The sequence below is a fragment of the Podarcis tiliguerta genome, assembly GCF_965153285.1.
Source record: "Podarcis tiliguerta genome assembly, chromosome: 6".
In the NCBI taxonomy this organism is placed as follows: Eukaryota; Metazoa; Chordata; class Lepidosauria; order Squamata; family Lacertidae; genus Podarcis; species Podarcis tiliguerta.
Genome location: NC_139539.1, coordinates 70,390,165 through 70,414,577, shown reverse-complemented (window position 1 = coordinate 70,414,577; position 24,413 = coordinate 70,390,165). Strand labels below are relative to the sequence as shown.

The following is a 24,413-nucleotide window of genomic DNA, read 5'->3' as shown; positions in this document are numbered from 1 at the left end:
ACTCCAGCCTCTTCCCCCACAGTCCTCTAAAAACAGGTGGTGTTTGGGAAGGGGCTGAGATCGCAACACCACAAGCGCCTGATTCCCAGCGTGTGTCCCACAGCAAAACAATTCGAATCGTCTTTCCCCAACCGAAAACCCCTTTCTCGAGACCCGCACAAAAACTGGGGTCCTCGCTGCGTCAGAGAGAAACGAAGAGGCGGTTCGGTTGTGCCGTCCAGCCTACGAGACGGCCTTGGCTTTGCTAGATTGAAGAGCGACAGGAAGAGAAATAACGCAGGGTGGATTGGACGCGTTTTTCTTGGCTCCCGGTTCCTAGGCGCTCGGATGCCGAATCCTAAACATACAGAGCTACTTTACGCGTCTGCAAAGCGTCTGCAACTCGACCGGCAACCCTAGCACACCAGAAGCGAAACCGAAACAGAAACCAGTTGACCCCGGCCTAACCTCGACGTTACACTGAAACCAAGGCGATTTCTTTTCGAATGAAAAGCCACCGACCTGCTGATCCCCCTGAAGCCCAGATTGCCATGTGCGGTGGCCTCTTCGCCTTAAATCTGATCCTCAGGACAAGCACACCGGTGGCCCCGCTTCTCCTGTGCCTTCTACACCTCCCCTCCCAACACCATTAAGTCCAGGAAAAATGGAATCAGGAGAATCTCCGTTTAAGGCGACCCTTTATTCGGGATTGGATTCTAGGGAGCTCTGTTGCGCTTGCTCCCAAATAAACAAGTTCAAGGCCGGGATTATTTAAGCAGGCAACAACTGCTGTTATCTCTCATACAGGGTAGCTGTACTGCCAGTGGCGTAGCGTGGGGGGGGCAGGGGGGGGGCGCACCGGGCGCAACATCTGGGGGTTAGGGGCGCAAATCCACGGGTTAGGGGGCGCAAATTACTTGCCTTGCCCCGGGTGCTGACAACCCACGCTACGCCGCTGTGTACTGCAGAGTGCTTTGAAGGCGCTAGAAATACTACTAACATTCGTAACAGGGGAGCAAGCCCCACGCAGCGCGGGGATACTTGTTTCAAAGCACGGGAGCGTCAACTCAGACTACCAAGCGGCAGTAGACTTAAGCACAGGAACAGAGTGTGCTTCCTTATCCAGAGTCAGACCATGGATGCGTCTAGCTGAGTACTGTATTGGCTTCACTTGACTGGGAGAGGCTGTCCACGATTTCAGGCTGGAAATCTCGGAGGGAGATAATGGGAATTGGCCTTGCGCGACCCCAATGAGTTTTTGTGCGTGTTGGTCAACAACAGCAAAAAACCCCCCCAAGAGTTGTGAAACCGACCTTGCTCCTCTACCTCCTCGCACCGGAGAAGAGGAAAAGGCTCTTCCTTCCCAAAAAGGTCCCATAGGCCCTGTCGTTTTTCCTCTGCTCCATAATAAGGACTCTGCTTCGAATCATGGTCACTAACCTCAGGCTAGAGTCCCCACTGCCCGAAAACATACGCTTAGAAGCCTCGTGGCGGTGACACCTAACGCCGCGTCTACCACGCTTTCACTGCTTGCTTGTGCAGTACAGTTGAGAAGTGAAAGGGGGATCTGGGCTGATTTAACCCGATTTCAACCATCAGGGGGAAACGCGTGGAAAGATGACCTTTGGAACCAGAGAGGGCTCTTCCTGGCTAAATACACCCGTGTTCAGGGAAGGTGAGGGGATGAGCAGAGAGCCAGGATAATAGGCAAGGGGGGACGTGGGGTCAAAAGACTTGGCTTTCAGCTAATTTGGGGACTTCAGCCCCATAAGAGCCCATCAGGACGTCTCCAGGGATCTGGATCATGAAGTTTACACCGCAATCCTAAAGCGATCTTTGGAACTGACTGCCGCAGGATTGGTCGTTATTATGATCATTAATTGTTTAAACACCCACTGACTGCCTCTCAGCGAAGTTTTGGGCTGGGGAAGGCTTCTTTCAGTCTCACTGATTACCGGGTAGGTGTGGGCGAGAGAGGGTTATCTCGCTTCAAAGCGAGGCTGTCCTGGTGAGTCTGACCTCGTGGGGAGGACGGACGACTTCTGATTCCTGAGCTAGGAACGCGCTTAGGGCGAACGCTGGGAGGGTCCCTTGAAAGCAGCAGGTGGGAAATCAAAACCCCGCACTTCCCCGGACAGCTCCACGCTTCAGTCAATATCCAAGGAAGGAATGAAGAGGAAGTCCTTCCAAGACGAGTGAAAGTGTTCGAACGTTCCATCCCCCGCCCCAAAGAACAGGAGACAGGAGAGTCTGGAGAGAGGCAGGATTGGGAGCCCAAGGAGAGAGAGAGAGAGAGAGAGAGAGAGAGAGAGAGAGAGAGAGAGACGGAGGGGGTCTTCTTTGGACCGAGAGTGTGCGCGCCTCTGCGCGTCTCGACCGCCGGTCTTTTCCTCCTCCTGCTAATGATATTTACTTAACTGTAGCTGACAGCGCTTAAGAACGCGGCTTCCTTTCCGCTGTAAAACCGGATCTCCTTCTCCTTTCGCCTGTCAGCTCCGAAGCCAATCGCTGTAATAACCGCTGGATCATTTGAAATGTGGCTAAAGCCGCGTTGGACAAAATCAATCTGCCATTTGTTGGCTCGGAAGGAAATCACTTGCGGAGTTGGACGAAGGGCTCGCAGTACCCTTCAGCGATCCTTAATCGCATCTCCCGTCTTCCTCGGCCCATTTGCTCCCTCCCTCCCTCCTCCACCCTTTCTCTCCCTCCTTTCTACACTTATCCTTCCTTATATATAAAAATGTATATACTTTCTCTCTCCCCCCCCATTTCTTTTTCTTTTTTTTACCCTTTCGCATGGTCTCCAGGTAATCTGAAATGGCACTGACCCCTCTCATCCTCCCGATTACCTTTCTGAAGCATGAACTTGGGATAAAATCACACATCAGAAAATTCACTCTAATTATTTTGCAATGCCATCAGCACAGATCAATCAAGGAGGAGAAGGCAGTAGTGGAATGTTCCTCGCAGCCATGGAGGCGGCCAGCAGCGGCCCGCCTGACTGACAGTTTTGGTAATTAAGTGATTGTATAGACCTCTCCAACTGTTCTAACAACCTTGTCAGGGCCTGTCTGCGGACGGAACAAGCTGGAATCAATGTGCTTTCTGCTCCCTGAGCATTTCTGATCATGTATTCCGGACTTACATTGAGCAACAGAGAAGGGAGATAGATAGAGATTGTGATTGTTGCTGTTTCTGTTATTGCTGTTGTTGTTATTATTATTATTATTATTAATAATAATAAAACTAATAATAACTACACGATTTAAACAACAACAACAGGCAGGCAAAAAAGGAGGATATTCTTCATGGGCATAGCCAGGATTTATTTTTGTTGGGGGCAGGTTTTATATGGGGGGGGGGGGCAGAACCGAGTTATCTGCGACACCTTTTTTTTCAGTTTGTTAAATATTTTTATTTATTTACTTGATTTGGGGGGACAGCTGCACCCCCTGGCTACGCCCATGATATATATATATATTTGATGCTTAAAAAAAGAAAAGAAAAAACAGGAGTCACTAACTTTTCCTCCTACCTCTCTCTGCTCAATTAAACCCGAGTTAACGTTCTGGGGGGGGGGGGGGGAAGAGGCAGAGGAAAGAGAATAAGGTAATGCAAAGCTACCGTCGGTGGTGCATTTAAATTCTTTTACATTGGGGAGAGAGGGAGTTTAAAGGTTTTAGGGAATCCGGAGTGAAAGGCATTGGGGTTACTTCCGCTTTTATTGGGCGAGACCAAGATTTTAAGCCCTCCCTTTAAAAATACTGAAGGCTGCACTCTGCACCTACTCTAGTCCTCCTGGGATCCTCACCCGCCCAGCTAAAGTTTGCGCAGGATTCCTCTGTTAACTTCGCCTGGATCCTGCTGTGACTTTTTTGGGGGGGGGGGGAGAGCAGAGAGACAGAATACATATTTTTTAAACCCGTCAATCAATCAGTAAGTCAATAAGTATTAAGTAGGTATGTAAAAGTAAATAAGTAATAAATAAATAAACAAGGGCAGATTCTGGATCTGCCTGGTTTTCAAATCCCGGTCCCCCACCCCTCTACCCCCTACCCACTTCCAGCTTCTGCCCACCCACCCCCGCCCCCCCCTACCCATTGCCCGCCCGCTGCTCTCTTCTTCGTCGTTTGTTTCAGCTCATAGAAACATTTCTGTATCTTCCCTTGGAAATGCAGCAATTACTCGGAGGTACCGTCTATTTTCGGCCGGATTACCAGAAAGAGGCTGTTGGCACAGTGTAAATGTCAAGCAGCAGCTTTTAATAAAGCGGATGTTCATTCAGACTGTTACATTTCACGGCACGCCAAAGCGCTGTTTCCCCCACCCATCCACACCCGCCCCAACCGCCCGACCCTCCTCCCTCCCTTCCTCCCTCCCTCCTGCCTCGCTTCCTTTCCCCCAGGTCACACACACACACACACACACACACCCCAATGGCCACAACTCCCTGGAAGAACGTGACCGCGACAGCAGCAGGGGAAGGAGGAGAGGGGAAAGAGGAGAGACGCCTGTCCAGGTCTGGATCGCCACCTGCGAGACCCTCCAGTCACTCCGGAGTGCCATCGAGGCGCCCCGGGCAGAGGGCTTTATAGCAGGAATGAAACTGTCCTGAAGTTCGAGGGTCCGATTTAACGTCAGTTTCCGCGCACTGGGATGTACTGAACCCGGAAGAAACGCGCCCCCTTCTGCGTTTAGCGCTGGAGACCCGGGCTGTAAAGCCCTCGGTGCAATAAAGAAGCGTTTGATCCGGATTAAGGGACGTGAAATAATTAGCACTTCCTGATTTTAGTTTGTTTTTGCAAGCGCTAATCCAGATTAGGATAAACGTGCTTAAAATACAACTGGGGGAAATCCCTCACTTTTCTTGAGTGTCTACAAAGGAGTAAGAGAATCGTCTTGAGGGGTTCTGCACAGAGCAAGTGTGGGGATCCCGTGGCCCCTTCACGTGTTGTGGGGTTCAGACTCCCATCAGCCCCAGCTAGCATGACCAGTGGTTAGGGGTGGTGGGAGATGTAGGCCAAAAACGTTTGCAGGTTCCTCATCCCTGTGGTCCTGGGTATCCTCATGACCTCACAAACGCCACATGGTCCCTTTGAAGAAAAAACGGGACCCTTTGACATATTGTCCTGAGGGCCAGTCCTAAAAAAGCTTAGATTTGTGACGGCGACCTCTCAAGAAACGACGGTTTACTCATCTCTTGAGGGCACCGTGTTTTTCTGTTTGTGTGCTTTTGTGGACATTTCTGCTGACCGCCTTTCCGCCTGCCCAAACCAAAGGCAAAGAGTGATGGCGTCGGACTCCATTCAGAAACACTGGCTGAACGGACGCACCTGACACTGTGTGTTTGAGACGGCTGGTTCGTACACGCGCGCCACAACCACAGCGGAACGGATGAACCTGGGGATTCGACCAGGTCAGGTGTACCTCGTTGAGTTAGTTATACTCCCCCAATGAAAAAGATCCAGGAGGAGACAGGGAAAGGTGGAGATTCTGCCTAATTAATGCTCATACTGTTCCCACCACGATCAAGAGAAATTCGCCTGCAGTAGGAATCCGGAAGATGCAAAAACTGTTACAGTGATTGGGATACTTGTATTGAAGGCTGGTTAGGCTTGCATGGGGAATCATAGACTTGGAAGGAAACCACAAGGATCATCTAGTCCAATGCAGGAATCTTTTGCCCACAATGGGGTTTGAACCCACGACCCTTAGATTAAGAGTCTCAGGCGCTACAGATTGACAGAGGTAGGAACCCCCCAAGCTTCCTAGACAGTCTGCCTGACCTAACCAGTGAGGACCTTTCCTCAACTCCTAGACCAGGCACAAGCAAACTCAGCCCTCCAGATATTCTGGGACTACAACTCCCATCATCCCTAGCTAACAGGACCAGTGGTCAGGGGTGATGGGAGTTGTAGTCCCAAAACATCTGGAGGGCCGAGTTTGCCTATGCCTGTCCTAGACTGATGCTAAGGTTGCTGACCTAACTTCCCATTCCCACCTTGGCAGAGGAGACACCTCCCATCTGTCTGTCTGTCTCTCCTGCTGACATGAAAGAATAAGCACGGCTCCTTTGCATCTCCAGTTTAGAAGCAGGAACTCATTACTCCCCAACAGATATTTCCTTTAATGAATTTAGCTTTTTTAAATTTTCCATATTAATAGGCTGAATGTGGTTGCGTCTAAAGGTATGCCTTTTCCTCAGAGGGATTTCAGCTTCGGGTGCCTATACACTGCATATACTGCTCCAAACTCACTGGATCGCTCTGCCCGCTTAGCTCTTCCAGCGACCTCTAGTCCAGGGCCCTCCCACGGTCCGGGAATCAGCGTGTTTTTACATGAGTAGATTGTGTGCTTTTATTTAAAATGCATCTCCTGGTTATTTGTGGGACATAGGAATTCGTTCATTCCCCTCCCCCCAATATAGTCCAGCCCCCCAAGGTTTGAGGGACAGTGGACCGGCCCAAGGCTGAAAAAGTTTGCTGACTCCTGGACTAGATGACCCTCAGAGCAGCAAAGACACCCACAATCTAAACTCCCCCTCCCCACGTTATAAAACAGTTGAAACCACCTAAACACAGTTGCAATTAAAATCTATCGGGTTCCCCATCCCTCCTCACATCCCACCTTGCTTCACCCCACCATTCTGGGATCTGCCTGCCATTGACAGACGTCTGTGCGTTCACACCGGTGAGGGTTTGTTTCTCTCCTGCAAAACGGAAACCGTCGGTGTCTTCTCTCTGAAAATGACCGGACCTCGTTTACCAGAAAGCGCCTGCCTGCCAGGTCGTTGTTCTCTTTGAGAGGTTGTGGTGGTGGAAATCGGGCGGGATCTCCTTGCCAAGCCGACCTTGGAAAGCGAGGTCAACGTGGAAGGTGGCTTAGCTTCGAGGGCAGGTACGGCAGAGCCTAGGAAAAGCGCAGGGGCGCGTTTGACGTTTCCGTGCCGCTGCTTTAGGACGCTTTCTTTCACTCTGCATGGGCAGGCCTAGCACTTGCAGACCAATCTCTTATGGCTTGTCTTATCTTGGCTGGCTCCAAGTGCTCCTCCTCCAGGAGGAGTGAAAAGGATCCCATTCTTCAGCATCTGAGAATGTGATTCCTCTAGAGCTGGAACACTCCTTGAATGGTACCTGAATCGGCTTACTAATTGTGTGACCCTCATTTGTAACCCTCATTTATAGCTCCCACATTTGGTGCTTTCCTCCTCACACTGATCTATCCCTAGTATTTTTATTACTGTATTTATAACTGTATTATTGCCTCAATCTCAACACCCCTTCTACACCTACAAACTTTCCTGGTAATCTCCTCCTGCGCAATGGCCTGGCCTTTGGGGAGGGCGCGCGCGCATGACGGCGCCAACAGGTTACAGTAAAAGGAACCCCCACACACATTCTGTGCATTTAAAAAGAGATTTTCTGAAACTGCTGGGCTTCCTGCTTATTGAGCCAGCCAAGGATCGGGATGGTTCTTCGTCGCGACCCTATTTAAAACCAATGTCAAAAACTCTAATGAAGGTCGGTCGCTCCTCAAGATCCTCTCTTGCTTACGGTGGCGTTTTTCTGTCCTTCTGATCGCGTCGAAATCAAGGGCCATCGAGCTTTTCCTCATTCCTCATCAGCCCACGAGTTTGGTCCTTCGCACTGGGGAGAGGAGGACTCGGGAGACTTTGGCTCAGGAAACCGGCTCCTTGCTCGATGCTCCTTGGACTCGATGACCCTTGTGGTCTCTTCCAACTCTATGATTCTATGATTCTATGATTCTATGCTTGCGCAGACCTCTTCGTTTGGTTACACAGGATGGCGGGCTGAAGAAGACGGGATGCGTTGGGCGGGGTGAGTGGGGAGAGATCCTGCCCGCCTCTATGTCTCTGAGTGACCTCGGTCAACACCAATCGGGTGAGGATCGATTTGCTCAACCCTCCAATCCCTCGCTCCTTCATCGACCCTTAGCAGCTCAATAGCATGATACTCTAACTGGTAGCATTCAATTTGTTCCAGTTACTACTCCCGGCTTAATAAAGCGATTGATTAGCGCTCAAAGTGCCGTTTTAATTAGCTGCTTGTTAATTAACATTGGAGAAAGGGTTCCCCCTCCTCTTTTCTCTCTCCCTTTTGTGTGTGTGTGTGTGTGTGTGTGTGTAAGAGAGAGAGAGAGAGAGTGGCACCTCTACAGATGGTTTTGATTCCCATCTTCTCTCTTCCTCCCCGCCCTCACAAGCCAATAACCTATCCTATAAAACAAGGCATTTAACAGGGATGTACTGAGAGCCAGAAACATATTGTGGAGTATCCGGGATGCAAGGAGAATTCACCCACACTCTTCACATCGTTCCCGTTGGACGGGAGTTCGAGACCCAATGAGAATTTCTGCCCAAGGTGGACATCCATAATGGCAGAGCGAGGGGCCACGTCGCCCCTGGTCAACCTTCCCCAGCACAGTCTAAGTCATTTGCTTGCCAGATGCAGAAAGAGGCGACCATGTGTCGATTTCACTCTGCCGTAGCCGGGGTCCGCTGCAACTTCGTGCGCGCTGGAGGCGCAATGAAATTGACAGATCTGCCTTCATGGAAGGGAACCTTCATTTGGGCGCGTTCGCTGCTCGCCTGTAAGCAGTCGCGCGCTTAGGTCTTTCATCCCTGTATTTCCAAGAGAGAAGTTGGAACAAACAAACTAAAAACTAAAACTAAAAAAATTAAAACACAGCCTCAGCTTCTTCTGGGTGGAGACACCAAAAAAAATAATGAGGCAGGGAAGCTGGTAGGAGGCAGCTCCTTTGGGGCCCCGGAGGTGGAGCTTGGCTCTTGAAAAGAAAGAAGAAGAAGAAAAAGAAAGGGAGGGGGAGCTAAACACAAATCAAACACTGTTAATATCAGGCGCCCAGGGGAATCCTATGCGCAGTCGGCAGTAGGATACCTACCGTAATTCGCCTAAAGTCGGCGAGGAACCGAGCAGGAAGCGTTAAAAGCGACGGGAAGAGAGCAGTGGGGAGGAAGGGGGGGGGGAAGAGAGCAGGGGAGTTTCCTTTTATTGCTAAATCTGCCACAGAGGAACAAAGAGAAACCGTTAGAGAAGTTTGTACACCATATCCTGGCGATTAGCACCCCAAATTCATGCCCTGCATTCGAAATCCAGAATCTGGATCTAGAATCTGGTTTAAGCTGGCTTGCTATTTCAAAGAGGACCCCCCCGCCAAAACCCTCCGCTTTTATTATTTATTTTTCATTATTAACAATCATACAGAGAGGGGAGGGTAAATAGGAAACTTCAGAGAGTTGAACAACTCTGAAACGAAAGGGCGGGGGATTCCTTTTGTTTCTTCTCTATGCAGTTAGTTGCCCCTGGAGTAGGGAACCGGCGACTGTAGGATCAGTAAATGGAGGAGGAACTCCAAAGGCCAACTAGTCGTTCTCTGCTTCCCACCCAATCTCCTCCTCTTCCCACTTAACCTACCCATTCCAGGACACCGTGTGTCACAAAGAGCACACAGCTCCTCAAAAGAGTGAACCCAGCTAACCCATCTCGACAAAAGACGGCCAGCCACCCATCCGCCTCTCCCTGTCTATTTCCTCCCTGGTGTAAAAATACGGCCATCATAATGATCAAAAAGACTTCAAACTCCAGGTGCTGCCGCTGGATGGACGTCCAACAGAGTTTATATATTTAAACTGCAACCTCCTCACCTTGACTAGAGGAAGGAGCAAGTTCCACTGAGCTGGGTGCTCCGTCTTTAAAACCAAAACTACGGTAATTAGGACCGGGATGTAGGTGTTGCAATGCGGATAAGAATTGCACTGGGATCCGTCACAACTTCCAGAAGCCACCTGGAAGTTCTCCGCCGCAAGCTCCACTGAAACGAATGGGAGCAGAACAAGCGGGCGGCACTAGAGCATACTTTTGCTTTGCTCCGGAGAATTTTGGGCTGCCTTTTTGGGCTTATTTACTAGGCGTTGTTCCCGGTCCGTTTCCCCTGCTGCCTTGTGAAAGTTTCCTATTTAAAGCCGCAGGGATTGTGCAACTCTGCTTAAAACAGTATCCAGTTGCTGCCTCCTTGCAATCCCATCGCCAGCTATTAGCAAAAGAGCATCAAAAGTACCTCTCTTTTCTACAGCTCTTCTCCTTAAATGTAACAGAACCAGACCAAGAGATTTGTGGAGACAATAGAAGCCTCTATTGTCGCCGCCTAGTGGGCAAATAGGCCAGTGCAGTTTTATAGGAGCAATTTTGACAGCGGCTGCTGAAACTTTGTTTTAAAACCGGGGTAACCCAACCCTAAAACAGTCACCCAACCCTAGGTTCTGGAAATTTCACAGCCGACGTCAAAATATCTACCTCTTCCGCGTTTTAAGCGATTTCTCTTGCTAACAAGAAATGCAAACGAGCTATGTGGAAATCACAGAGGGGGGGGTGTTTTTGTTTTTGTTTTGGTGGCGGTGGGGTGGGAGAGATTTAAATTTAAGAGAGAGTAGGCAAAGGGATGAGGGGCTTGGGCTGGTGATCACCTGACCCTTTCTAGTAATTCCATGGCACTAAGCCAATCCGAAACCCTCTGTGGAAGCAGAGAACGTGGGCTTTATAAAAAACGGGTTTCAACCTACCACACCTCAAGGTTTGAACAACACGCACACGCTCATATAGTCTGAGAAGAAGAATCCATTCAAAATCTCCTTTAAAAAACACACAAGTGAAAGGAAGGAACTATAGCGGTCTCGCCTTCTTCACATTTTATAAATTGCTTTAACTTAATGTAAACCTCGATTTTGGGAGGAGAGAGGAGGAAGACGAATGGAATTCCAGCCGCACATATTGGTGGAATTGGAAGCTCGAGTTTACCCTGTAGTTGTGAAACTTTTTCTGCGCGTACCAGGGCGCTGTCCATTTTGTCCAGAATTTCCCCTAAAGAGAAAGAAAGAGGGGAAAAAAGAGAGAGGGAGGGAGAACTGTACTAATATAGAGATACAGAAATATAACCTAACAGAAAGCCCAGCTTTGAACCAAATGAACAACACACCCGTATCTGCAAATTGATTCGCATTAAATAGGCTTTTTTTCCCGCTTCCACCCCTCATTTCCTTGATTTCTGCCCTCCCCTCAAGCCCTTAACTGTACGAAAATTGTGTGCATGTGTGTGAAACTTATGTGACAGACACACAGTCAGACACTATTAACTGAAGCTTTTGAGAAAAAGTCAGTTTGGATGGCAATTCTGAAAGTCCCAACCCGCCCTCCCGCACAGAATAAACATTCCCAAATAATCCTCACTCACCCAGGGCCCCCTCCCAGGTCATACTGCAGTTTAAGTTCAGAATTTGTGGCGGGGGGGGGGGATAGCAAGCCGAATTAAAACAACAACAACAACCCTCCCAAACTCCTGACTTTAAAATGTAGCCCATCCAGCAAAAACGACGACGTGGGTTTTGTTCACGGCAGCGCTTAAATAAGGCAGAAGCAGGCGAATCCCATTTGTAAGTTACGCGAATGTTAGAGAACCTCGATCGGACCCTCCTTTTTTTCCCTCTCCTTCTATCTTTCCGGCTTCTCTTCCTTGTTCTCACTTCATCAGTCTGAGCGCCTCGTCGTGCTCTTCGGAGGTCCTGCTCCGCCTGGGAACCGTTTCTGATTCCGCCCAAATCAAATATCATTAATAAAGATTAAGCGGCTAATTATGACGCCCTCCAGACGTGGCCTGAAAGTGGGCCGCTCTGGCGCGTCGGCCACGCACCTGTCTCTTGGCAAGAGCGCTCTCCTGCCTGTTACATTATCTCGTCTTGAGGGAGAAATTTCTTCCATCTTTGCCAAAGGAAAGGAAGGTCGTTGGTCCAATATATTCCTAACCGCGCAGCTACCCTCTCCATTCCTTCTCAAATAAACCCAGATCATCGGAACTGAATTGTTTTCAGAGAGGAGTTTGGGGGAAGAGAAAGGCTGCCTGATATTTTAGAGAGTGTCCCTTACAGAGAAAAACCAAAACAAAACTATTTGGCCATCAACTTTGACGCCCGAGCAAACCAATTCTTGGAAAACGTGCGCCACTCATTTGAACTTGAGTTCTCAAGAATGCAGCGGTCCTAAATCTATTTTTTTTAAAATAGGGTTCGCGTGGAAATAAAGGAGACTTCCGAGGCTCCTCGGTGGGTGTTTTGGGAAGATTGCAACGTATGCAAACATACAAACAAACAAACGGGTATGTAAGGTGCCCAACGCCAAGGCAATGAGTGTCATTTTAGGGGCATTCGTTCCAGCGTTTGAAATGACACTAGATTTGCAATGTTACTGCAGAATTAAAACTCTCTCTCCCTCTCCCCTCCACCTTCATTTGCCCATTTTAAGGCCGATCTCCTTACTTTTACGCACGCACTTCTCCGGGGTATCTTTAAAAAAAAAAACCAAAGGTCACAGAACGGAGCACAATGGCGACTTTCCAAGCTGCGTTCTGCCTCCCCCAGCTAGCAACCCACTAATAACTACAAGCGATTCCCAGCTAGACCTGCGATGGGAGATGGTCGGTGGGGGAGGGCAGGGAAAGGGGAGAGCAGTGTATGTGAGCGGGTGGGGTGGGGGGTGGTGGGAGAGAGATTAAGCAATGGGGGCGCCCAAACAAGACGGAAGCATCTCCCCTCTCTCGGATCTAGCTGTTCAATGTAGTCCCAAGCCGCTTGGCACTGGGTTCTTCGCAGACACCTGCCCAGACGCAGGGGACGAGACCTAACTCAGGTATTTGGTTTCCTTCTCCGAATTTCTTGCTTTCCCCACCCTCTTATGGTGAGTTTCTCTATAGTTTTTTCTTCTTCTTTTGGACAAGCGGGTGTTTTAAACCGGCCCGCGTCCCTTGCAAGCTAATCGGCCCCTTCCCTCTCCAATATTTTAGCCAGGAGCTAAATCTGCTTCTTCCTTTCTGAAAAGCGAACCATCGCTGCAACAGGGGCGCACGCAGGGGAAAGTCTACGGTGCACCGCTGCGTCTCCCCACCTCCTCACTCCACTGTAAATTACGTCCATCGCTCTCTCTCTCTTCTTAAAAAAGGAGGTGTGTGTCACCCCGTCCACATCCCTCCCTCCTTTTCTATGTTTCTACTTTAATGTCCTTTCGCTTTCACTACAAATAATGGCTGAGAGAAGCCCCCCCTCCCCCCCAGGTTTGGATTTTGTCGTGTGTGTGTGTGTGTGAGAGAGAGAGAGACGCAGAGGGGGGGGAGGGGGGGAGACTCCTGGCCCGTTTACCTTCGATTCCCCGAGTCCTTCAGGAGGGCGCAATGCGGAGTGAACTGTATCTCGCCGAACTTTGAATCATTCATTAGCACCTTATAATTACTCTGCTAATTAGGCTGACACGGCACTTAATCGGGAGTAATACGTCGCCTTGTCACTGGCAGTTCGCATTACTCTGACATTCAACAAGAGACAGGTCGGAGTCGTGGCGTCCTGGAGAAAGTGACGCAAGTTGAGGATCTCCAAAGAATCGGTGGAAAATGTCACACACACACACACACACACACACACACACACAAGTATATGCTCTCTCTCTCTCTCTCTTCCGGAGTCTCATGCGGATAAGTAGGAACTATTCCAGTTTTAAGCCATGGGAGCTTAGTACAAGGTGAGAAACCAGAGTGAAGTGTGAGAAGGAAGGAAGGAAGGAAGGAAGGAAGGAAGGAAGGAAGGAAGGAAGGAAAAGAAAAGAAAAGGGGAAAGCACTAGAGACCCCTGGAATCTGGCAGAGAGGAGTTGGCGGGCGGCACCCGAGCCCTACATTTGCATCCGGCCCTGGGCCTCGCTGCGCCGGTGAGCTGCCTCTCCAAAGGACCAGGCATGCAGGCGGAGAATGGGCATCTCTTTGCCCGATTCCCATCTTTTCACCAGGCGCGGCTGCTCCCTTCTCTTCGCTCGCCTCTTGGAGAAATCGAAGCGAGCCGTTTCCCCACTTGGCTCCCGACCGAGATCTCATTTGGTCCATCTCTCATCCCTGTTTCCCTGTTCCGCCTTCTCATCCCTAGCTGCCACCATCCAGGAATGTTGCATTATTATTATTATTTTTTAAAAAGCAAAACAAAAAAGACACCATACTCACCTGTCTCCCAGACAAAGAAAATATGGGAATAGGGGAGAGCAGTAAGGAATCCCTAGAAAGCTGAACTGACCCCCCCCTCCTCCTCTTTGGAATGGATGGATCCCCTGTGCGGATGCTTGTTTCGCTTTTGTAATGCATCGCCTTGATTTAAATATCTAGGGCACGTGAGATCTCACACCTCCCAACAGCTGGCAAACATTATATATATATATATATATATATATATATATATATATATATATATATATATGAGAACTGTAACTGTTCTGTCTCACCCCTTAAATATCTTTCTCTCTCTTTCTGTCCTTTAAAACAAATCCTGCATTTCTTAATGATTTTTATTGGCGTCTAGTGTGGATAATAGCTAACCATTTACATCCAGATATAAAATTGGGGAGGGAAGGAGGGAGGGTGGAAGGCTGCAGATTCTAAAAAAGAACAGTCCCAGTTCTGAAACTGACAAGGTCCCTTGTCCTCCCCCATCTCCCCCCGCCCCCGCCCCTTCTCCGGCTTCCCTTCACTCTTATTGGCTGCCAACTGCTGAGCGTCAGGTTCGACCATCGTGGCTGCCAATGGGGGGGGGGGAGCTCCTATTCTACGGCGGACCAAAACCGAAAAGAAACAACCTCCCCCCCCCCACAAAGTGTGTGTGTGTGGGGGGAGGAAACCCACCCCAAACAAACCTAAACCCTCTTGGATGGTTTAGAATAAAGTGCGCGCAGGCGGATGGCAATGGCTGTGACGTCACGGGCGGAGTGGCAGGAGAGAAGGCGGCTGGCGCGAGTAAGAGGCAGGCAGTGGCCGAGGCTCGGCGTCGCCTCCTCCTCCTCCTCCTCCTCCTCCTGCTTTTGCACCACGCCTCAACTTTCCAAGAAAGTTCAATAACTCCTGGGCGCAGGCGAGAGAGAGAGCGCGCGAGCTGGAGAGCGAAGAGGCTGGCGCTACGAGACCGAGGTGCCGCACCAGGCAGCCCCGCCGGCTCGCCCGCCCCGCTGCGCCTCTGCCTTCGCCATCAGCATCATCGCGCCTCTTCTTCTTCTTCCTCCTCTTCTTCCTCAAGCCACCTTCTTCCTCCGGCTGCATCGCGCGTCCCCCTTCCACAGCGCCCAGGCGATGCCGTCCATTCCACCGGGGCGAGCGCGGCTGCTCTCTCTTAGCGCTGCCTGAACAAGACGCCAAACACGTGTGTCAGGCTGGGGGTGGTGGGGGGCGTGTGTGTGTGTGGTGGGGGGCAAGTGTGGGGGGCCAGCTCTTCCAGAGGGTGCCGATCTCGCGCCCTCCCTCCGATTTCTCCCCCAATTTCCCTCTATTCCTTCACGCTCCCCTTGCTCCATCGTTATCCCCCCCCCTCTCCAGGGTCTCTCTCCGTCTTTTGTGTGTTGCTCATGTCCGCATCTCGTCGCCCCCCCTCCGTGCTCTGCCTCCCCAAGCCCTCTCCTTCCCCCGTGTGAATTTCGGCCTTAGACAGCCGTGCTTGGCGAGCTCCCGAGTCGTCCAGGATTGATCGGCGTCGATTGTTTTGTTTTGAAATCCGTGGGTCGGTCGATCTTCCAGATTCCACTCGGTGCAAAAAAACAAAAAGAAAAAAAAACCTGTTCGTGCGAGAGAGAGAGAGAGAAAAGGAGTCGCGTTGGGGGAGGTCTGGGGGATGATCGAAGGCGCTTCTTGGAACGGTGACCATGGAAGGGTCTAGCGGCTCCAGTTTTGGAATAGACACGATTTTGTCTAATCCCAGGTCCGGCAGCCCGGGCATGATGAACGGGGACTTCCGAGCGGCCCACGGCGAGGCCCGCGCGGCGGATTTTCGCAGCCAAGCCACCCCTTCTCCCTGCTCGGAAATAGACACTGTGGGGACGGCTCCCTCGTCGCCCATCTCGGTCACGGCGGAGCACCCGGAGCAGCAGCAGCAGCCGCAGCATTTGGCGCAAGACGGTCTCCCTGCGCAGCATCTTCACCTCCATCACCCGCAGCAGCAGCAGCAACAACAAAGTTTGCAGCCATCTCCCCAGCAGCAGCAACAGCAGCAGCAGCAACTGGGTTCGGGCAGCTGTGCCCCCAGGACTTCCACTTCTTCGTTCCTCATCAAAGACATTTTGGGAGACAGCAAACCGCTGGCGGCTTGTGCACCTTACAGCACCAGCGTCTCGTCCCCGCATCACACCCCCAAACAAGAGAGCAACGCGGCCAGCGAAAGCTTCCGGCCAAAGCTGGAGCAGGACGACAGCAAAACCAAACTGGACAAACGCGACGACTCCCAGAACGAGCTCAAATGTCACGGTGAGTAAAAGGCAACGTGCGTCTTTTCCGTCCTTCCTCCTTCGCCTTCCTTTTTTTATCCTTTTTACGCGCGAGGAGGCTTCGAACGTTCCCGGCGTTCCATTGTTTATGTTTCGAACGTTCGGTACGTTCTCGCAGCGCTCCCCCCGCGTTTCACGTCCAATCAAGCCGTCCTCGAATGTTTCTGTTGCACGAAATTCCTCTCGGAACTTTGGACGTCGACTTGGAACGTTGAGATGATTTGGCCATAAGCGAAGAACTGAGACGTTTTAGAAAAAAAAAGCACCGGGAAAATAAAACCAAGCCCGGTCAGGAAACTGAAAAGCACTTTCAGTTTATTTGGGTTTTTTTTTGGCAAAGAAATAGATAAACAGAATTAAAGAGAATCTCAAACTATTCTTTTTGCATTTTAAAGAATTAAATATTTAAAGAATATATATATATATATATAGCTGGGAATATTTATTCTCTGCCCGGGAGGTTGTGCATCTTTTCCTTTACCTCCTATTAAAAAGTTGGTGGTGGTGCAAGAAATTTGTGTTCTGAAAGTGTGCTCTTCAACAACACTAATATAATAGCTAGGTGTGATTAGATATTTTAAATGCATATATGTATTATTATTACTATTATTATTATTATTATTATTATTACTATTACTCCTATTTACACTATTTTTTAAAACACAGCTCGCAGAAGTTTAGGAACTATTAATTAATAAGACTCATTTCCGAGAGCGTTCAAAGAAAGTGATCTTTAAAAAAAAGTTTTTAAAAGATGGTTGATCAGATTGGATCCCCGTTTTCATTTTTATTTTATAACCCTCGTGAAGCAGCCTCGCCAGCTGATTTTATACTGTATTGCTGGTTCCGTGGGTTATCTTAAGGAGTGTGGAAGAAATGTGCATTTTCTTAAATTCAAATATATAAGGGCGCGTGTGTGCAACCCTGTAACATTCTGCCAATCGCTGGGGAAAATAATAATAATAAAAAGCTGCTGCCAAGGGAATCCCACTTATCAGGGCAGGAGCCTTTGAAACGCGGAGGTAAGAGCAGACACATTTTGCTAATTTTACAGCCTTCAGATATTTTGCAGTGGCTAATAGATGGGCGCTCCAGTATGCTATTCATTTTGCCATTTTAGCATTAGCATAAGAGTGTCCAAAAACAGATGTACAGCCTCGTCTAGCAATTTTTTTTTGTTGGTTAGTTGGTGCACCAACCTCCCCAGTGGGTCAATTAGAGAGATTATTGTTCTTCCTGCAGGGAAGATCAAGGAGCGCCGAGAAAGAGAGAGAGAGAAGGGGGGAGGGAGAGAAACACCCCAGTACGAACACAGATGGATTGACATATCGATTTCCTAACATTTCAGCACCAGAAAACCCAACCCAGAACAGAACTCCTAGTTGCCGAAGAGAACCCGGCAGCCCTTGCGCCGTCGTCACCTGGGCAGGCGAAGTCCAACTTTGCTGCTTTCCCCCGTGACGTAGCAGTCCACGGCTTGGTTTTATAATAACCGTTTCCCCCAAGTGCACTTCGAAAGCGGGGGAAAGAAATAGGGATTTGTCGGAGGGAGAGGGAGATCAAGCCCCTCCAGAAAGACGGGTGTTATTTGTGCGCGACAGGAGGAATCACCACTCCTGGGAAATCCTTTTTTAAGTCACAACCTCTTCCCTGAGATTCAGTTCTTAATCCATGGGACCCTACTGCGGCCAACTAAATTGTGGACTGCGGCGAAAAAACACAACCGCTCCCCAGCAAAAAATAAATAAACCATAATTAGTTCTACTGAACAAATCGGTTGAATCCCACCAAGAACCAAAACAAGGAAGGTCTCCAGACCAGGCTGGGGAGATGTTGTGTTTGGGTTTGCGCTGCCCCAGTGCACTGTCTCCGCGCTTTCCTCCGGCACTAAAACCCGACCTCTGCGTCTTGCTCTTTCGTAGGGACAAAGGAAGAAGGCGACCGTGAGATCTCCAGCAGCCGAGACAGCCCTCCTGTGAGAGCCAAGAAGCCCCGCAAGGCGCGGACGGCCTTCTCGGATCATCAGCTCAACCAGCTGGAGCGGAGCTTCGAGAGGCAAAAGTATCTCAGCGTCCAAGACCGCATGGATTTGGCGGCCGCCCTCAACCTGACCGACACGCAGGTCAAAACCTGGTATCAAAACCGAAGGTAGGGCAGGCAGGAGCACGTGGAGGGGGCGAAGGCCTTTGCCCTGGTTCTCCTTGGCATCCCCCCCCCCAATTTTCCCAATGCACCGACTCCCTTATGTTTGAATTAAACCGTAATTTAGGAAGGAAGGGGGAACTCAACAGGAAAGCAACCCGCAGCCTGGGGAGTTGCTGTCCTGCTTCCATTTCCCTTGGTTTTACTCCCAGGAAAGTCTGCAGATTTGGCTGCAACCCTAAAAAGGACTTTCCTGCGCGTAAATCTGCTTTTTGGGAAGCCAAATAAAGTCTGCGGTTTCCAAACCGCTTCACTCCATCGCCCCAATCCAAGGTTCTTTACCAAGAGAGCGCAGATAAGGAACGCGTGCTCTGTGTTTGGGTTTCTCCAACCAGGACGCCAAATCGTGCTGGGTACGGTTGCCTTCTCTCCCTGTGGGCCCCGCAAACCCCCGCCAGTTTGCCCCTCTCCTTTCCTACACGTGTACCGTGGTAGTAAGTAAAAGACAGGAATCAACCCCCTCTCCCCCACAGCAAAACAAAGGATGGAAAGTGGTGGAGAGTTAACGTGTCAATCAGTAGCGTGGCTTCTTGAGAAAGCTAATTAACATGGCAGGAGTCTCGACGTGGAGGGATCCTGCCTCGACGGGTGACCTTAGAGTTCCAGGCTAAGGTCTGGCCCCTTTCCCCAAGGCCCCAGCTTCCTCTTGGTCGCTCTCCCAGTTTCTCTCTTCCTCCTCCCCCCATCTTCCTTCGCCCCATGTTTCTTTCCCCCTTTAAAAATTCGGTTCTTGGCGCGCCTCTCCAACCCACTTGGAAAGCGCTGTCTTTTTTCCAAGCGTTTCCTCGCTCTTGGCGCCTGTGGATAAGAAACTGGGGTGGGGGGCTGGATGAAGAAACCAAGTCTTAAATGTCTCCCCACCCCTCCCCTCAAGAAATCAACAACAACAAAGGCGCTGCAAGAGCAGAAAGCGGGGATTTCTAGCTTCTCGTCGATGACGGCTGCGTTGGAAAAGCGCGTCCAGTTGTCGTCTTTGCCATAATTTTCTGTCTCATTACATACGGTCGCAGCCACCCTAATTCTGTCGGAAAACATTAGTGTCATTTATCGCCAATCTAAACAGCAGCGCCATGTTTATTAATTTGGCTGCAATTGCTGGGTCGTGATTTTGTGTGTGTGTGAGAGAGAGAGGAGGAGAGCGAAAGAGCGATTGTGTGCAGGATGCACCAGCTCCGGCAGTTTACTGGGGCTGAGAGAGATGCATGGAGACTCAGAATGGGAACCTGTGTGTGTGTGTATGTGTGTACGTGTGTAGCACACACACACACACACACGCGGAAACTGCACTAAGGTTCTGGAATAACTGACTCGCTATATACTCTGATTATTTATCAGCGTTCCTTTAAGCCGGCTGGCAGGAGTTGGATGTGTGTATGTTGAAATATTCGAACAAATGGCTTAATTTGCTTTCGGTTGGGTGATGCTTGCTGTGAATTACGCACACACATACACACACACGACTAGGATTTTGGAAGAACAGAATTCTCAGTTCTTCGTTCTAAATTACCCTCTCAGAATTTAGTCTAAAAACCATTTAGTCTAAAATCAACTTCAGTGGCAGGAAGACCCAATGACCCAGGCTGACACTTCCCATCCCAATAAGTCTTCTAAAACGGTCAAAATAAAGACGCAAAGCGTTTTTGTCGTCTTTTTGGTATTGGGTGAGATTATTTGCAGAATCAAATTATCTCGATCTGAATTGTCGGTAAAAGTTGGAGCTTTTGTGTCGGTGCTCTTTTTTTATATATAAGGGAGGAGGCGCTTACCCCCTGCCCCCCCCCCCAGAAGTAATTGCCTCAGGAATGGAAATGTTAGGGGTATTTTAGTTGTCCTTTTTAAATGGGTGTTTTAGTAAGTCGGACTGAGCTGTGCCTTCCCGGTTTTAAAGCGCAGAAAATTAACAGAGGGGAGGCTGGCGGGAGAAAGAGAGTGTGGCTGTTTGGTTTGAGGAGCTGATAATGAAAAGAAAAAGAGGTTTCAAGTTTTGTTGTGTGCTTGGAAATGTGCCTTTTAGCAGACTTTCAGGTGGGTAGTTTTCAAGTCACCTGCCTTCAGTTTCAGAGATAGGACTAGTTAGAGCCTCCATTTCTTCCTTCCTCTGGTTCTATCCGTGCGTAACGCACTGCTTCGTATGTTCTACTATTCTGAAGCAATTATTCCTCATTAACCATTGCCCTTTACGCCTATGCAATCCGGACGGTGGGTGCAATAATTTTAGAGTCTCTATCACCTTTAAGGAAGAAAGGATCATCGCAATCATTCAAAGGAGGGGAATAAATCAGAGATCTACCCAAGTGGCGCCCTTGATTCTGCTCCTACAAGAAGGGCTTCCCTCTTATTTTGCTTTTTAAAAAGAGGGTGAGGAGTTGTCCTTCCGACCCGACCCTCCTGTCCCCACCGACTCTCCCCCCCCCTCCCCGCAATTTGTGGGCCCGGCCTAGCGGCGTCTCTTTCTCCCCTTCTCCCGCAGGACCAAGTGGAAGCGGCAGACGGCCGTGGGCTTGGAGCTCCTGGCCGAAGCGGGGAATTACTCGGCTCTGCAGCGGATGTTCCCGTCGCCCTACTTCTACCACCCGAGCCTGCTAGGCAGCATGGACAGCACCACGGCGGCCGCGGCGGCCGCAGCTATGTACAGTAGCATGTACCGGACTCCTCCGGCGCCTCACCCCCAGCTGCAGAGGCCTCTGGTCCCCCGGGTGCTGATCCACGGCCTTGGACCCGGAGGGCAGCCGGCCCTCAACCCTTTGTCCAACCCTCTCCCGGGGACCCCCCACCCGCGGTGAAAGCGCTCCCCCTGGGGGGGGGAGGGGAGGGGAGCTTCGCTCTCCCCCAGCTCCCCGCCCCCGCGCATTCCGCTAACAGACTCCCCCGCTTCACTCCCCCTCACTTAAGACAACTGCTAATCAGCCAAGGATGGAGCCCAGCCGAGTGAGGAGGAGGAGGGGGGGCGGTGGATGCGAGAGGTTCTCCAAGCAGCGAGAGAGGCGACCGGCTCCGAGCGAGAGCGGGGACTCTGGAACCCGTAAGTGAATCTTCACATCCAGCCAGGCCCGCGTCAGTCCGTCCCTTGGCCGGAGGAGGAGGGGGGAAGAGAACTGCGGGGGGAGGGGGGTTTGCTTGCGATCGTCTCTAGGAGAGAGTTGGGGAGGGGGTGCAAGAAAGAGACTGAGATCCAGCCAGTCGCAGCAAAGACTCTTGAGTGACACACAGAGAGAAAGAGAGAGAGAGAGAGAGAGAGAGGACGCCCCTCCCCCCCCCAACACTGATCCCAGAAGATGAGGAGACGGCGGCGGTCTTGGGGAGACGGAGAAGTTTGCACTGAATTTCTCATGACCTTTTTTTCTTACCGAAAAGTGGCATGCTCCGTATGCTATATATATATCTATATCTATATCCATATATAGATATATACGAGATATGTAAAATGTACATTTTGAACAGGCTGGTGTGCGAAGTGATATATCATATTTATTATATGTTGTTCCAAAAAAGAAAAGACAAAAGAAAGACAAGAAAAAGAAAAAAAAAGAAAAGTCACATATACATTAGTGGTGGTGGGGGAACGACAACGAAGCAAAGCAAAACAAAAAAATCTTCCCCCTCTACTCTCTCCTTTTCCATGCTTTTTTTTTTTTGATTCAGTAAAAAAGAAAAAATAAATGCTTAGATGACGACGACAAAAATTATATAGATTTTTGATGACTGAAAAATGACAAAACGAAGGGGAAAAAAGGAAATAAACTTTTATCTTTTTTTAAACAAATGCGTAGGTCCAAACTAGTTAATTTTCTTAAGCCAAACGCGCTTGGCCGCGGCGGGGGGGGGGGGGCGAAACTCTGCGAAGAAATGCGCAGAGCGTGCCCGCGTCTGTGTGCGATGCTCAAATTCACCCCACCAAATCGTGTGCTGCTGGCATTCCGTTTTTGAAAAGTTGATAAGAGTTTGTGACTTTTCGAAGCAACAGATTGGAAGGGAAAATCAAGTGTTTTCTTTGGGCGAGGGGAGAGGGGAAGGGGGGCTTGCTACTTCAAGCTTGTGCGGTGAAAGATCCATTGACAAATAAGCAATTTTGTTTTTGTTTTAAATTTTTGAGGAGGGTGGATTTGGTTCTGAATAGGCCGCTATAAACTGGGAATGTTGGGGCTGCTTTTCCTCCTTCGCTGCTGTGTAAAATTCTCTCTCTCTCTCTTGTTTTTGGCTCCCGTTGTTGAATATTTAAAAGTGGGGGGCGGGGAGAGAGAGAAAGAGAGAGAGAGGACTTGAATGGTTTGCTAAAGGTGGCCGGATGTCTGGGAAACCAAAATGTGGTCTCTCGGCCTGGCAGCTGTTCCGAGGCCGCAGAAGCGTTGGGGAGAAACGCGGAGGACAGACAGGAAGCGGGAGACGCTCGAGGGGGGCAATTAGGAGCGTGGACCCCAGGCAGGAGAAAACCCACCCCCGGTCCACAGCCGAAGGGGATGTTTGCGTGGAGGGGGCGGCGGGAAGGGGGGGGGGCGGGCGAGAGACCTGGAGATCTTTGATCTCTCCCCAGCCCCAGGGGTCTTTTTTCTCCCTTTTCCTCCAAAGACCCCGCTTTTCCTTTTCTCCCTCTACAAATCTTTTTTGTTCAGCTTTTTATTTTTAATTCTTTTTAAACCTCCCCTTCTTAAAAGGGGCAGGCAATTGGGTGGTGGGGTTGTATGTGTGCGCGCGCCCGGACTGGAAGACTTTGTGGGGTCTGGGTTGAGAAGGAGCAAGAGGGAAGGCGGGGAAAACGGGGAACAAAAAATGAAAAAACAAAACAAAACGGGGTGTGTGTGTGAAAAGGAGAAACTGTGGCTGGCTTTGCGACGGAACTGTGGGGGGGGGGGATAACCGCTTGAAAGTGATGCAAAAGGAGAGGCGAGCGGAGCGGCTCCTTCCCTCCCTCTGGCCTCTTTGGCCTGAGTTGGGGGGGGGGCTGCCTACCTCTCTCCCCCCCGTCCGTTCTGCCAATCCGGATCAGCCCTCCAAGCCATCAGAAAGCCCCAACCTTGGAAGAACGAGCGCGCATCTCTCCCTCCCCTCCTCCTCTTTAAAATTAGAAAGATATACAGCAATTACCTATAAAACATTCATAACGCCCGTCCAATATTATCACCTCCTCTGAGGTTTGTGGTTGATTCTCTTTGCTTGTGTGGCTTTTCTTTTTGATTCTCTAAAGGAGGGGAGGGTGCGGGGGGGTGGGGGGGGGAGAGAAAGCGAGTGTGAGGTGGTGGGGAGCGGGGAGAGGAGGAGAAAGAGAGAAGCAGCTAGAAAAGCCTGCGGGCACATTTTATTTGGGCTTTGCTAATTAGAGAATGGTTTGCTGATTCTCTCCCTCCCTCTCTCCCTCACCTCTCCTGCTAATAAATTCGCGTTCAAAACCATCTTGACCTTGGCCGCGTCCTCACAAAAGGGCCCGGAAACGCCCACCTCATTTTCGGCTCATGTCACAGCGGACAATTACGCGGCCACCGAGCTGCGGGCGACGAAATTATACACAGAGCGCAGCCAAACCTACCCAACCCTTTGCGCAGCCCCGCGATTCCCCGGTTCCCGTGTTAATTAGGGCTTGGAAATAAATAATAACAACGAGTCCGGGGACCCCCCCACCTACCCCCCCCCACTGGATCAAACTGTTAATGACCCACATGGCTCTGGGTCTGCGGAGTCGTGTCCCGCCCCCCAACAGCCAGCCAAAAAGAAGCCCTTCTGCGGGTATGCGCTAAGATGCGCCTGTGGCCAAGGAAATCGACAAGCCAGCGAGGGAGAGACATTGACTAGCGAGCCAGTCCCAGAGAAAGGGCCCAACTTTTAAATCTCCGTGGCAGAGATCTAACTAAGCATATATTCTCCTTTTCCATTG

General features: G+C 50.2%; 1 protein-coding gene across 3 annotated transcripts; it reads left to right on the top strand.

The window, feature by feature from the left end:
- Nucleotides 1-12,515: 12,515 nt before the first annotated feature.
- On the top strand, nucleotides 12,516-22,268 carry BARHL2 (BarH like homeobox 2). Of its 3 annotated transcripts, none has more exons than XM_083448323.1 (4): nucleotides 12,516-12,695; nucleotides 15,784-16,325; nucleotides 18,268-18,493; nucleotides 21,018-22,268. In XM_083448323.1, exons 2-4 carry the CDS (start codon nucleotides 15,800-15,802, stop codon nucleotides 21,328-21,330), a joined length of 1,065 nt encoding a protein of 354 aa, XP_083304449.1. In that variant the 5' UTR covers nucleotides 12,516-12,695; nucleotides 15,784-15,799; the 3' UTR covers nucleotides 21,331-22,268. The 3 variants fall into 3 exon arrangements, with proteins under 3 accessions (XP_083304449.1, XP_083304448.1, XP_083304447.1); XM_083448322.1 differs by lacking the exon at nucleotides 12,516-12,695 and adding an exon at nucleotides 14,710-15,231; XM_083448321.1 differs by lacking the exon at nucleotides 12,516-12,695 and having other exon boundaries at nucleotides 15,275-16,325.
- Nucleotides 22,269-24,413: the final 2,145 nt, after the last annotated feature.